The 15,673-nt window shown below is 36.0% G+C and overlaps 1 protein-coding gene across 9 annotated transcripts in view; it reads right to left on the bottom strand.

The window, feature by feature from the left end:
• The window catches only part of NEBL (nebulette), a 390,871-nt gene that overhangs the window by 68,238 nt on the left and 306,960 nt on the right, over positions 1-15,673 (bottom strand). For 7 of the 9 annotated variants that reach the window (XM_031652467.1, XM_017944508.3, XM_017944510.3 and 4 more), the window contains 4 exons: positions 8,133-8,246; positions 6,670-6,774; positions 2,288-2,392; positions 172-279 (listed from right to left, as the gene is read on the bottom strand). The exons of 1 other annotated variant lie outside the window; for it this stretch is intronic. In XM_031652467.1, the coding sequence (XP_031508327.1) occupies positions 172-279; positions 2,288-2,392; positions 6,670-6,774; positions 8,133-8,246 (432 nt within the window). The remainder of the gene's footprint in view (positions 1-171; positions 280-2,287; positions 2,393-6,669; positions 6,775-8,132; positions 8,247-15,673) is intronic. One more of the 9 variants, XM_017944511.3, reaches the window with a different exon arrangement.

Genomic DNA, 15,673 nt, shown 5'->3' with positions numbered 1-15,673 from the left:
CAATGTCCTAGACAAGATCCCAGGCAGGGGGTGGCTGGGTCTAGAAAGCAGGTCCTTGAATCTGCCCAGAGCAGCACTCTTTCTTCTAGACCCACTGAACATTCTGCATCCTTTCAAATGACAAAACATCAAATTTACATTAAGCAATTAATAACAAACCAATTGACTTACTTCACTTTGCATCTTTTGAGCCTCCTTTGAAGCTTGATACGATGGTGTTTCAACAAATTCAAGCATTGGCTTTCCCTTATTTTTCTCATATTCTTCTTTGTATTTAACCTTCATTGGAAAAAGAAAAGCATATATGAATCGAGAGCCCTTATACAAACAGAGCAAAGTAAGACAAAATATATGTTCAAAACTAGTCATCTTGTCTTCTAAAATCGTATTATTTTGGCCATTTAGGTTGATCACTGGGTTCCCTTTGGTTAATGACATACAAGGAAAGTAAACAGGTAATAGAAAATTTCCTAAAGGATAAAAATAATTTAGAACAACTAATGTAGTTCTAGGACCTGTATAAAGTATTTTGTCAAATGGCTGGAATATATAGATATGTATCATATATATGGGGTTATATATGTATAAGCAAATGGCATACACACATAGGTAGTAGAGAGATCCCTGAAATTGCATTGATGTCTATTGGGAAATCAAGAACAAGAAAGAAAACATGGGTATGATCCTCTATTTTTCTGTCAAAGGGAAGATGATGTCCTCCAGGACTGCTGAATATTTTCATAGACACTGAGTAAAACACTCACACAGACCTTATATGATTTATATCAATTTCACTATGCAATATTTAATATCAAATTATGAATTATCTAATTCAATTACAGTCAATCCTCATCTTACTTTGGTTTATAAAATGAGTGATATTTTTTATCTTCTAATAACAAAAAATAATATGTAAGCCCATCAGAATGGTTGGCTTTTTAAACAATATACTCTTTAAAATTAAACTCATAGAAGTTTTTATACTTCATTTCATTCAGAAATGCACTCTCAATAAAATTTAATAATTATCTAAAAAATTATTTGTTATTAAAATAATAATGTTAATGATAATTCAACCCAAGAGAAATTTTTCAAACTTAGAACCTTATGAAACAGGAAATATGACACATTTTTATATACCTATTTGTAGACACAATTTTGTTGCAAAGAGTATGATAGAGTGATCAATAAAAGTATTGGGAAGTATAATAGCATACATCACTAGGATAAAATTTTGTGAAATGGCCAGGTGCGGTGGCTCACACCTGTAATCCCAGCACTTTGGGAGGCCAAGGCGGGCAGATCACGAGGTCAGGAGTTCAAGACCAGCCTGGCCAACGTAGTGAAACCCCGTCATTATTAAAAGTCCAAAAAAAAAAAAATTGCTGGGGATGGTGGCGGGCACCTGTAATCTCTGCTACTCAGGAGGCTGAGGCAGGAGAATCGCTTAAACTAGGGAGGCAGAGGTTGCAGTGAACCAAGATTGCACCATTGCACTCCAGCCAGGGTGACAGTGCGAGACTCCATCTCAAACAAAAATTTTGTGAAATAAATGAAATTAAATACGAAATTTTTAGAAATGATGTGTATTTCCAAACTTAAAGGGGAACTGTTTTGTTTATTTTTAAAACCAATGAAGGTGAGTATGAAATTTTTATGGACTTTACATTCCACAGAATAGATTTAAAAGACTGATATAAAATTTTATCTTAACAGATGCTGGAACTGACATCTTTTGCAACTATTTAAGTTCAGAATTTTAAAAAAATAGCGACTTTAAAGTATGCTAGAGAGACGACTTTTTTTAAGTTTATTCAGGGAGTACCTAGAATTTCATATTGGAAAAAAATATTAATCAAGAATACATTAGTAAGACTGTATTCCCTTTTTAATAACACTTATAATTGAAATAAGAAATTATAATAAACCTTGCACCTGGAAAATTAATGTTACTGCTCAAAATGACAAATCAAGACACTAGAAAAATTTAAATCATCATGTGGTTTGACCATAGTTTAATTAATTCCTATCTTATAACTTTTTAATTATGTGAAGTAACAGTTATTTTACAAAATGCCTTTAGATTGAAATATGGTTCAAGCTCCCCTGACCCCAATACATACATAGCAAATAGTGTTTGAGATTTTCAAAAGTAATGTTAACATTCTCAGGATTTATTCTTTTCTGCAACTGTACATTCTCAGTTAAGATGCATGGCAGTGAGTGGCAGGCCTCAGGATGGTTACGGCTTCCTGGCAGGGAGGGTAGGTGCCCAGCAAGTGCGTACCTGACTTTGGAGGATGGCATTGCCTTTATGGTGCAGATGTTCCACAGCATCCGCATCAAAATGATACATTCCTTTGTTTTCCTCAAAGATCTTTTTATATTCTCGCTAAAATACAGAATGTGAAAATAAATTTAGAATCAAAGAGACTGATTAGAGCCATCAATACTTAGAAATGCAAACTGCACAATACAAGCCACCGAGAGCTGCAAAGCTGTTGCCAAGTCCCCGTCTGCAGTTAGCTGGCAGGTAGGAGGTTTCTGACACTGAGATACACAGACAATGCAAGACAGACCCACTCTAGGTCAGCATATGAAACACATAAGAGAGGCAGAGGACAATTAGCCGCAAACATAATGTAAAGGATATTCACAACACCAGGGAGTGGCAACGAAAAGCTAGCGCTGGGACTCGTGGAAATAGGTAAAGTGGAGCAAAATAAAGACCATTTGTCTTGCTCTTATCTTATGACAGGAATATGTTTAACACTGTTCAAAAGGAGAGAAGGAAAGAAAAACAAAAAGAATAAAGGAAAAGAAACCCAGAGGCAAGGAATAAAAATGTCCTATACAAAAAGACTCTACCATGAAGAAGATTGAGGGTCACAAGGAAAATGTAAGAGAAATAATTCAACTATTTTTCCTAAAAGAAAAGGGTAAAAGGCGCCCGGAAGAGAAATTGAGAAATCTGGGAACAGTCAGTTGAGTTTTTAAGCTGAAAAAATTGGATGAAGGCTACTATTTAGACGTACAGAAAAAAAGTTGAATTTGGAAGAGACTGAATTGAACAGGGATGCCAAGTCTGGCCACTGAAAGATGCTAAATGTAACAGGCAGCAATATGACAAAAATTGTTTCAATAGCAATCTAAGTGTCCATCAATAGATGAATGAATAAAGAAAATGTGGTACATATACACAATGGAATACTATTCAGCCACAAAAATGAATGAGATCCTGCCATTTGCAACAACATGGATGGAACTGGAGGTCATTATGTTAAGTGAAATAAGCCAGGCACAGAACAACAAATTTCACATGTTCCCTCACTCATATGTGGGAGCTAAAATAGTGAGACTCCAGCTCTACAAAAAATAAAGAAATTAGCTGGGCATGATGGCATGCACCTATAGCCCCAGCTACTTGGGAGGCTGAACTTATGAAGACAGAGTAGAATGATGGTTACCAGCAGCTGGGAAGAGTAGAGACCATCTCCTCAAGTGGAGAAGGTTAAGGGGTGCAAAAATACAGTTAGAGAGAATGAGTTGAAGATCTAGTATTCAATACCACAATAGGGTGACCATAGTTAACAATGATTTATTGTACATTTTAAAATAACTAAGTGGAATTGAAATGTTCCTAACAGAAAGAAATGACAAATGCTTGAACTGATGGATACCTCAGTTATCCTGATTTGATCAATACACACTGTATGCCTGTATCAAAACATTACATTTACCCCATAAATATATACGACCATTATGTATCAATAACAATTATAAATTAGAAAATTTTAAAAATGATTATTTCATGATTTCTATCATTGGAGATTGGACACTTAGTTATTTTGCCTTATTTGGAAAAGACCTTTAGAAGTAAATGGTAGCTCTTAAAGACTCAAGGCTACAGAGACTTAAGAAGCTAAAAATAGTTGCTTATTAGGCAATGGGGTGCCAGTAAAAATGACAATAGAGTGGAGGGATACAGAAACAGTATTTGAAAGGGAGCAGGAAAGAGCTGGCCATAAGGAAATTTGCATTTCGATCTTAGGGGATGCTCCAGGGATTTCAGAGTGAAAGAGGAAGAAAGCCCAGTGCTAGGAATGGAACAGATGCCCAACTGTCCTGCCACAAGAGAGCTGCCCTTTCATGTGAGACAAAGCAATAATCCCCAGAGCGAGCCTGGCCTCAAGTGCTTCCAGTCAATTAGGGAGCTGCAATATATGTTCCCCCAAACCTAACCAGAATAAAATCAGGGAGGAAAGCACCCCCAGGAAGGTCGTGAAAATGTTCATATAGTACTTTTTTTTTTTTGGATAGGGTCTTGCTCTGTCACCCAGGCTGGAGTGCAGTGCAGTGGAGGGATCATGGCTCACTGCAGCCTTGACCTCTGGGCTAAAGCAATCTTCTCATCTTAGCCTCCTGAGTAGCTGGAGCTATAGGTGCATGTCACCATGCCGAGCTAATTTCTTTATTTTTTTGTGGAGCTAGGGTCCCACTATGTTGCCCACACTGGTCTCAAACTCCTGGCCTCAAGCCATCCTCCTGCCTTGGCCTCCCAAAATGCTGGGATTACAAACAGGAGCTACTGCACCCAGCCCACAGAATACATCTTGATTGAAGGAAACAAGTTATAAATTTTGGCTCCTCTAATATTTTTTTTTAAAAGCCTTTTTTTGGGATAGGCATGGTGGCTCCCACCCTTGGCTCCCAGGTCAAGAGATCGAGACCATCCTTGGCCAACATGATCAAACCCCATCTCTACTAAAAATACAAAATTAGTGGGACGTGGTGGTGTGCATCTGTAGTCCCAGATACTCAGGAGGCTGAGGCAGGAGAATCGCTTGAACCTGGGAGGTGGAGATTGCAGTGAGCCAAGATCACGCCATTACGCTCCAGCCTGAGACAGAGTGAGACTCCATCTTAAAAAAAAAACTGTTTTTTTTTTTTAACCAGTTAAAATCTGGAAAGAAAGATAATAATACAGACATTATAATCTGATTAGAAATTATCTTGTAATACGTGTTTATAAAATAATCATGAATGTAACAAACTACAACATAGTCCATTACTGAGTTAAAATCCACAACAGATATATATTAATGTCTAAAATAATTAATATATACTGAAAAATTCAGTAAATATTGTTCCCAACACAATTATCCATTTTAGTTACAAAGAATTTCCGAAACTCCTATTTAAGAAAACAAAAACAAAAAAATACCAAGGAAAACTTATTTGAATTAAGATCTGCAAAAGAACTTCGAATGTGTGTCTTTCATTATATAACAGTCTCTGTTGCCTCCTAGTGGGAGATACACAGAGTTACACAAAATACACATTTCTTAATTTATGTAAAGTTATAAAAGAAACTGAACACTACGAGAGGTCCATTTTCCAGGGGAAAATGTTCCCAAAATTTTAATTAGAATGATTTTACACACTAATTAAGGCACTCATATCACTCTATAGAGTTTAGGTTAAAATAAAAGTAATTCTGATATTGCTAAAGACATCTAGGGGTCTTTAAAACAACAGCTACTACGACAAATGGATAGTTTTGGCAGAATATCTCTTACTGAGCAATCTTATTCAATCTTTTAATTTATAAATCAACAAAATTCCAATTTTTTACATGAAAATGTTTATATAGGCTATTCTTTGTTTCTTCACAAATTCTAGATAAAGGAGGCCATTCTAATATACAATAAAGTTGAGCAAATGTCAACTTTATACAATGTATACAACTTTGTAAGTAGGCACTTCAAAAGGAACACATTTTTTAAGTCTTAAACTTTCTCTCCCATGAAGTAGTCATTCAATCACAATTTGTCTATGGGGAAAAAGAAATCTGTCCTCTAGGCAAAAACACCACCTAAATGAAGATCTAAACCTTATAAATGATATATGAAATAAGTAACATATGACTTTGTTGCGTTTTCTCTGTTGAAGAGATGATAGAAACAATTTACATTAGACTGTACAAAATGGACCCACGTGTGACTTAGGGTTGTCAGTTACGAGAGTTAGCGAAGTCAGGGTCCTGATGTACTATGGGTTGGAACAGCATCCAGGGTAGTGAGAGTTCCACGGAGCTGACTACATGGGCAGTGCACCCAGATATTTTCATCAGGACATGAAGAACTCACCCTTTTCTCCTGGTTGCCTTGACCGAGAACACTGAAACCATGACAAGACTAAAAGCAATGTGTCAATGCAGTATAAATGCTGTTAGGAATTATTTTCAGAGAAAATACAGTTTAGACTAAGACAATTTTTCATGCTACTGAAGGCATACTAAATACAAGACACTCTGGTCTGGCCTGCATAAAATAAAATAGCCCTGACTTGAGAACCTGAACTTCCAAGTGGCTTTAATCTAACACAGATGAAGTAAGGGAAAGAAGAATGATAGAAAGGCCATTGTGCAGACACTTTGAAGTATAGCTGTATGCAGGAGATACTGGAGAGCACCAAGAACCTCCTTTGCAAAGTGACAGCTCTGGTGGGATTTCTGCAAGCAAAGGAGTATTTTTCAATGAGTTAGTTATTGAGGGAGGAGTGAGGCACAGGCCTTCTAAGGAAGCAGGTGAGCACACGAACGCTGCAGACATATTGGCTTCTTGGAGCCACAAGGCAACTACGGTTGCCATTAGATGAACCACTTACGCCGCTGAGCATTTTGCTGGCTTTCAAAACATGGTCTAAAAACAACAAATTTGGGAGATCTGAAACTGGATCATGCATATTTTGAATGTCTTTCTTGTACTTCACCTATGAAAATAACATGGAACAAAATACCATCTAGGAGAAGAAAATATTATGCTTTTGCATTATTGCATTTTTCATACATCATAAAGTAGTACTATTTAGTGGTAAATTGACAGGCGAATTTACAAGGAGCCACTAGATGGTGCTGATTTACTACGGAATGAATTTTAAAAAGTTATTTCTATATGTGCTTGAAAATACTTGGATAATTCCTTTTGTTGTTAACATATTCATGTTAACAGAATAAAGTAATTTTCACAGTAACTCTGCTTTCAAAAAATAAAGAGAATAGCCACTTTATTCTTTAGAAATTACTACAGCATTTCAATTATGCTTTGTGGAGATTTTAAGATTTTGATGTCTTCCATCCTATCACCACAGACTTTTTTAAAGCAACTTTTTGAAAATATAATACTATTAATAACAAAATATTGATAGCAAAGATATCACAGACTTACTATGTGCCACTTTTCTAAAACCCTTTATATGTATTAAGTATTGAATCTCCACAATAACCTCTTTATTAAGTAGGTATTTTAAGTAGTCCCATTTTATAGATAAGAAAACTGAGGCACAGAAAGACAAACACATAGTAATAGGTGATGAAATAGGATTTAAATCCAACCAATCTGACTCGAAACCTTTAGCTTTCAGCACTATGTTCTAGGTTCCTTTAAGTATATTTCATCTCTATTTCTAACAAAGCAACAGATCAATAATGCATAATTTTTATACTTGAAAAGGAAATCTAAATATTTTCACCTATAGCAATCAATTTTTTGATATTGCTATTTCTATACTCTAATTTTAACAAGAATTTAAAACATCATTTCTTGTAAAATTAATTTTCATTATTTTTAAAAACATGGAATGAGAACAATTCATATAAGGAAGTATTTCACAGCATTTACATAAGGGATAAAAAATAAATTGTAAGTCATTAAAGTAAAATTTCTAAAAATTTCTTTATATGATAAATTACCATGTACCAGGCAGTACTTTACAATAAACTCAATTTCATAGCCATAATTACATGAGGTAACTACTGTCCTAACCACTAATTTGTGGTAATACAGACCACTTCTCTGCAAAATCTATTTCTACTCTTGAACAGATATAATAACTTCATTTGCAATACTATTCCTACTTATTAACTAATTAGTAATCAGTAACCATTAAAAATTAATTACAATAATATATTTTTCTCAGAAAAAGCTTTAGAAAAATATGCTTCAGTTCAACTACAAATTACTTGGAAGCTATATTATTTTGATTAAGTATCAGTAATTACAACACAGTCTATTCTAAAAAAAAAAGAATCAAAAGATATTGAAAATAATTTTCTACGAATTACAACTTACATTGCTTGCCAATGTAGCAGCAAGCTGACTCTGCCTAAAAGAAGCACTTTCAAGAGGACTGTAATGATGTTTCTTATCCTTCATTTCATTATCAAATTTTTCTTTGTATTTAATCTGTCATAAAAGAAAAGATAAACAGTACACGTATCTTTACATTTAAAAGTAACACATTTGATTTTCACATAGATAAAAGCTACCTTAAAAATGAATGGTTGCAAAGTTTACATTCCTGGTATCCATCTCCCTCTATAAAGCTTAATGGCATAAAGTGTTTTTTTGTTTTTTTTTTTTTAATAAAAAAAGCTCTACTTCTACATTGATCACAAATGCAACGGCATGAACTCAAATCCTATTAATGAGAATTAAGCACTAAAATACCAAGATTTTTAAATGTCAGTTTTCATTTCTGCATTTCTATAATCCATGATCAGTTAGAAACCTAGACCACAAATGTCTTAATGTCTACCACATTTAGAAAATAGACTCTAGGCCCCAGAATTTAAATATAAATTTTCCAAAGGGAATTATTCCAGATAAAGAGCATGATGTGTACCACAGTTTTTCTCATCATTTCCTATACTTCATTTGCTCAAAAATTTAGTCTTAGGAACTACATTTTCTGAAATGTCCTGGGTCAATTTAATGTCAATTTAAAACTTTCTCTGCTTTAACTCCACAATTTATTCACCAGGAAAACCATCTCCAATACTCACTCTAAATTATTTTTCTCCTTTTAAGGGACTCTTAAAACAACCAAAAAGGGATTATCAACTTATTTGGTAGAACTATATTTTTCTCCATGTATAGAGAAATATAAGCATTCATGTCATAACTAATTAGAATATAAACACAAGTTCACTACAAAAAAAAAAAAAATCCTAGCTACTCACATGTCACACCTCCTTTAACTTACTTTAGCCAGGAAAGGGTGAACTGATTTCACAGGTCAAAGTAAGCTGTTTTGTTCTCTCATAATATTTTTCTGATGTTATAATTATTACAATGTTTTGTTTTCTAACAACATTCTGATAATACACTCTTATGCGTACATCTAAAGGCTCTGCCTTGCAGAAGGCTTTATTAAAAAGCAATTTGGGATGGCTCTCATGGTGTATTTTAGACATGCATAGGGTGATGGTCTCCTTCAGGGACACGTGTCCGGAACCTACCTATGAGAGAGAGCTAGAGAAAATCTTGATGGGAATACAGCATTTGGTAAATATTTTGAGATGGTTTACAGGAAATATTTTCTGTTCTGGTTCCATTTGATAATAACAACTTTCTGATATTCTCAATACCGTACAAATTGATTTTAAGTAACTGGCAAGACCTCTTTAAAACAAGAAAAACGGACTTTTTTATTATTTTGTGTCTTGAAATCAAGAACAAAATTACAAATGAAAGAAATTTAGATTTCCTTCAGCACTTTATACAGTAGCTGGCACAAAAGCAATGATTCACCCTGCCTGGTCCTCCCGTAAATACAAAGTCTTATTTTATTTATTTATTTATTTATTTATTTATTTTTGAGATGGAGTCTCGCTCTGTAACCCAGGCTGGAGTGCAGTGGTGCAATCTTGGCTCACTGCAAGCTCCGCCTCCCGGGTTCACGTCATTCTCCTGCCTCAGCCTCCCAAGTACCTGGGGCCACAGATACCCGCCACCATGCCCAGCTAATTTTTTGTATTTTTAGCAGAGATAGGGTTTCACCACGTTAGCCAGGATGGTCTCGATCTCCCAACCTCATGATTTGTCCGCCTCAGCCTCCCAAAGTGCGCGGATTACAGGCATGAGTCACTGCCCCAGCCATAGTCTTATTCTTTTTGCCCTCTTCACCCTTCTGCTATACTTTTACCATATTTTAGTCACTGGTCCTGTCTCTCCTAAGTTTCTAGTGCCTAAAGGATATTCACTCAACAAAGATGGTGGACTCTTCAACAGCTTTCCACTGGAATGACACTTCTGACTCAGCCATATTCATTAACACTGTATTAGCTAAATGGCAAAAGTAGGTTATATGATCTTTGCACACAGAGAGTCCATCATACTGTTTCTGCAAACTCTGAGGTTTCCAGCATAGTACCACTAGAGTACTTGAAAATGAAACTGATGAATTCCTTTCTTGTTATTAAACCTTGCATATGCTCTTCCAAGTAAACGTACGGAAACCCCTTCCTCAACTTATGATGGGGTTGCATCTCAATAAATCCACCATAAGTTAAAAATATTATAACTTAAAAATGCACCAAATACACCTAACCTACCAAACATCACAGCTTAACCTGGCTTACCTTAAACATGCCCAGAACAATGACCTTAGCCTACAGCGAGGCAAAATCATCTAATAACAAGCCTGCTTTATGCATGTTGAACATCTCATATAATTTATTGGATATTATAAGGAAAGTGAAAAGCAGAATCGTTATACGGGTACTTGAAGTATGGTTTCTACTAAATGTGTAGCACTTCCATGCCATGGTAAGGTTAAACAGTCTTAAACTGAACCACTAGAAGTCAGGGACCATCTACACATTTCTAAGAAACAATAATCAATCCGTTATTCATATATATTCATATTAAATGTAATAATAAGCCTTGTGTTGTGAAATTTATCTTGTTCGAATATTCACTACAGTGAGTGATTTGATTCACGATGCCTAAGGAACAAAAACACAAGTTTCCCTCATTAATGAATCACAAAGTAAAATAACTGCATTATATTAAAAAATGCATGGACCAGACACCGACACCCAATTGTTTCTAAGTTCGCTCTTTCTGTAAGGAATGCAGGTAAAATGAACTAAGAAGATCACCAAATGGTTGAAGGGAGTCACATCACTCACCTTCTGACTTGTTCACTCACTCACTACACAGACACACTCAACATTCTATTGTATTTTCAACCTAGAGCTCATACATCTGTGTGTCTACCTTCTTGTGCAGGCTTGCACCTTCTGAGAGATCCAGGAAATGCTTTTCCTTGACTATAACTTGTTATCCAACCATGGAACAAGGCATAACACTTTCAGTTTTGAGATCATTTGAGAAAGGGAGGAACAGGTATTGGGGTGACTTTGCCATGGTTTTAAGACACAATGTTCCTCCTTATACCTATTTCAATTATTCTGGAAACAAATGAAGTTACTCCATATGACTGGCTTTATTTACATTATGACTAGTGTGCCTAGTGGTCCTAATATTTATCACTTTTGTTTTTATTATTTTTTTATTTTTAATCTTTGTGGGTACATAGTAGGTGTATTATATTTATGGGGTACATGAGATGTTTTGATACAGGCATGCAATGCATAATAATCACATCATGGAAATATCACCTTCTAAAAAAATACTCTATAGGTATATAGGATCCAACTCCTAGACGTTTTTTTAAAAATTATAAGAGACAGCAGGATTTTCAGAGGCTCACACTTGGAGAAAACATGGATACTGTTAAGCTACAATGACAGCATTGTAGCTCCTCATAACTGCACAACTTCTCATATAAAGAAATGAGAAGTTACATCTGCAGATCCTCCTATGAGGGTCCAGATCCTCATAACTGCACCTGGGTATGTGTGAAATGTAACATGCAAACCCAAAACTTTATACTGACATCACCTGTGACTCAGCCTCACAAAAAGCCAGCAAAGGCACAAAAAAGCAGACCCTGAATGAAGGTGTTTCACCATAATCACGTAAACATATTTTAGCAAAGAAATAGCTTGATAAGTGTACCTTAATTATCATTGAAAATGAAAAGTAAGCAAATAACACAATACTGCGTATCTATAGACATCAATCCCCAGCAATCTTGGATGAAATTAAACTAAAAGCTGTCAAGGAAGACAGGACAGATTTTTACATAGAACTCATCATAAAATCAATAATATCTTTAAGCCTTAATTTTACACAATATAATATCTCTGCTCTTATTTTCCTTGCAAAATAACATCTTACTGACTTTGCACCAAATGTTAATGATCCAGAGAATACTGGTTTAATCAGACTCTATACATCTATTGGCAGCGTAATCTGTGTTTTCACATAATAGTGGATCAAAGGCATATGAGCCCTGTCTCCATGGAGCCTGCCTTGTGGGAAGTGAAATGGATTTCTAAAACACACAAATACACACATATATCATGCAACTACTACAAATTGTATCAAGAACTGTAAAGAAAGGCAGAGAATAAAGGGGAAGAGAGCAGTATTTAAATTGGCGAGTCAGGAACATGACATTTGAGCTGATAATTGGGTGTGACAAGTTTGGTGGAGGGAGTGCTTGCCAGGACAGGAGAATGGTAGATTGTCCAAACCAATTAATACTCCTTGCAATTTAAGGCCACTGCTTACTACTAAATTTTCATGGTAATTTATAATGTGATTTTTAGGTTTAAAACCCATTCTTGCTGGGCGCGGTGGCTCACGCCTGTAATCCCAGCACTTTGGGAGGCCAAGGCTGAGGCAGGCAGATCACGAGGTTGGGAGATCGAGACCATCCTGGCTAACATGGTGAAACCCTGTCTCTACTAAAAATACAAAAAATTAGCTGGGCATGGCGGCAGGCGCCTACAGTCCCAGCTACTCAGGAGGCTGAGGCAGGAGAATAGCGTGAACCCAGGAGGCGGAGCTTGCAGTGAGCCGAGATCATGCCACTGCACTCCAGCCTGGGCGACAGAGAGAGACTCTGTCTCAAAAAAAAAAAAAAAAAAAATTCTTATCAATGTATTAATGCAATTTTAGAACAATCCTAAATACTATAAGTACATAGTTTTTCCTTGAGGTTATAAAACTGAACAAGGAGTCTATTCATCATATAGACAAATTCCAAGTAATAAGATGATCTATGGATATATTAATTAATAAATTACTCTTAGACTTTTTAAAGTCAATGAATTCAACAGTTACTCTACTTATATTTGAGATACATATGCACCAATCCCTTCATCTTGGCACAGGAGATTTTTGCTTTATTTTTTTAACGATTTTTTTAAAATAACCTGGCCATAATTTTATCTATATTGTAAATTTTTAAAAGGGACAGTTTACAACTGCGGGAGTAAAGCTACTGTAGAATATAAGAAGGGTTTGGTATGTGTTCCCATTACCTTTCCCGGGTGAAATCCCACAGAGTTCAATTTACAGACGACACGTGAGAATCCCACCCATTCACTCTCTGTTCCCATCCTTTCATCAGACAAGTCTTATCCCCACATACCTTGACCATTGCCTTCTCTGTTAAAATGCTTCTGGTGCTCTGGTGCTCTTTTTCTCCCCGCATTCTATCCACTCTCATCTCCCTGCTTATTAAATCCCTAAATCGTTTGCCTTCTATGTATTTATGTGCCTTTATTATTAGTTGAGGAGCAAACTAAAAGATTTAATGCTGTCAATGAAAATAAGAAACTAAACTTTCTGCCCACATTTCTGTTATAATTGATATACCTGAAAATACAAATGGAATATACTGAGTTCATCCCAGAATTCCTATTATTTATTTTCCCACCTTTCCCCTTTTCTGATGAGTTTTTATACCACTTATAAAATCTCACATGACATGAAAAAATAAACACGAAAGTTATAATGTAACTTAAAAATTACAATCTGCTTAAGCATCTGATCACTCAGTTGCTAAATAATTTAAGATTTAAGAAAAAAAAATCTGCTTTCAAGCCCAAGTAAGGATCAAATGGGGAAATTTTTGTGGATTGAATTTGAAATGTGAAAATAAAGCTCAAACGTCAAAACTTTCTTCTAAGGGCTCTCAAATAGGATTGTGATAGAATGAATTTAAGGTCAGAATTTCACAGTGTTTGTATTCCTGCTCCATTCTGTGCATGAATGCATCTAAAAACGTAGAATAGAAAACTATTTTGAATATCTAAAGTAAAATTATTCCTATGAAATTATGTCATGTTTCTATGGGCCAGGCACCATTTTAAGTGTTTTACTCAAAGTAACTCATTTAACCTTCACAGCAACCCTGAGAAGTAAACACTGTTGCTGTCATCCCCATTTTACAGAAGAGGAAACAAAAACAGAGAAATGAAGCAATTTGTCCCAGGTCACTCTGCTAGCAAGCAACAGAACCAGGAGGGCCCTGCTCCAGGGTACATTTTCTTAACCACTAGACCAAACCATACTGCTTCTCCAGAATTTGCTTTCTCTCCTGTGTAACTGATGGGGAATTTCTGTCCCCAGAAAAGGGTGAAGTTGTAAGAGGCCAGGTAGCTATGCTGGAAATCTAAAGTGATGCCCATATCCCCTGTCTCTTCAACAAGCATTGCTGGGAATATGTAGCGCTTAGAGTCACAGCCTTTTAATGAGAGTGTCACCCAGACATGTCCCCAACCTCTTGCACATCAGTAGCCTCCTGAGTTACAAAGTTGCTTTATAAGTGAAAGTCCCTTGTTAACTGTAAAACAATTACTGTGAGGCACAATTGCATTTGGGCATCTCTCATGTCTGCCTCTCCCAGGTAGCAGTTGTGTCTGCTTCATTTTCATTCCCACAGCCACAGAGTCTATTCAGGTACTGATCACGTTATGTGCAGGTTACCACTGTCACAGCCCAGCTGGCCTGCGGACATTCACCACTTGTGAGCCAGACTTTCCTGCCCAATGTCACCACGTTAACCTTCCCTAAGTATTTTCTTCACAATCAATCTTTGCTCAAAACCTTCAGTGATGTCTTCTTTCTTCCCTGAGAGACTACAGTTAACATGGCAAAAAGTAGTTCTGGTGTTTACTTTTTGGAATTGAACCCCAAAATGCTTCCTGTGATTGGGTTCTGAAATCACTTTTTCTTTTTATCATTATTTGTTCATAGAACACACTATTCTGGAAAGGGGGTGATGGGGAGTTATTATTTAACAGGTATAGAGTTTCACTTTTACAGGATGAAAAGAGTCCTGCAGATGGATGGTGGTGAGGGTAGCACAACATTATAAACGCATTTAATGCCACTGAACTGCACACTTAAAAACGGTTCAGATGGTAAATTTTATGTTATATATATTTTATCACAATAAAGAAATGGGGAAAAATTATATATATGAACACATTATTCTTATTCTGTTCTCTAAGCAATGGCTGATCGTCAAAATCAATACACATTGACCCATCCATCATGACACAACATCTAAACTCCTCCCAAATTCCTTTTCATACACGCACAACTATATCCTCTTGCTCAGAGCCTCTGCCATCAGATTTCTGTCCCCTGGCACACTTATTCCCAGCCTGTATTTGGGGCCTTCCCCTTGAGCAGAGTTGACTTCTCCCTTTAAATCCAAATTAGCAAAAATCTACCTCCTACACATGAACTTTCTAAGGACGTGTCTTTCTTCTCCACACTAACAAGACACATTGTGATGCGTGTACATGGGTGTAAAAGACATTTTGCTTTCACTCTGTTGGTATTTCCCTTTCTACTAATAAATTTGGGCATCTTTTCGCCTGTTGATTGACCATTTATGTTTGCTCTTCTGTGAACTGTCTATTCATTTCACTTATCCCTTTTTCTACTGGGCTGTTAAATCT

The sequence above is a fragment of the Papio anubis genome, chromosome 11, assembly GCF_008728515.1.
Source record: "Papio anubis isolate 15944 chromosome 11, Panubis1.0, whole genome shotgun sequence".
Lineage (NCBI taxonomy): Eukaryota > Metazoa > Chordata > Mammalia > Primates > Cercopithecidae > Papio > Papio anubis.
The sequence above is the reverse complement of the archived record's forward strand: the minus strand, read 5'-3'. Positions and strand labels throughout refer to the sequence as shown.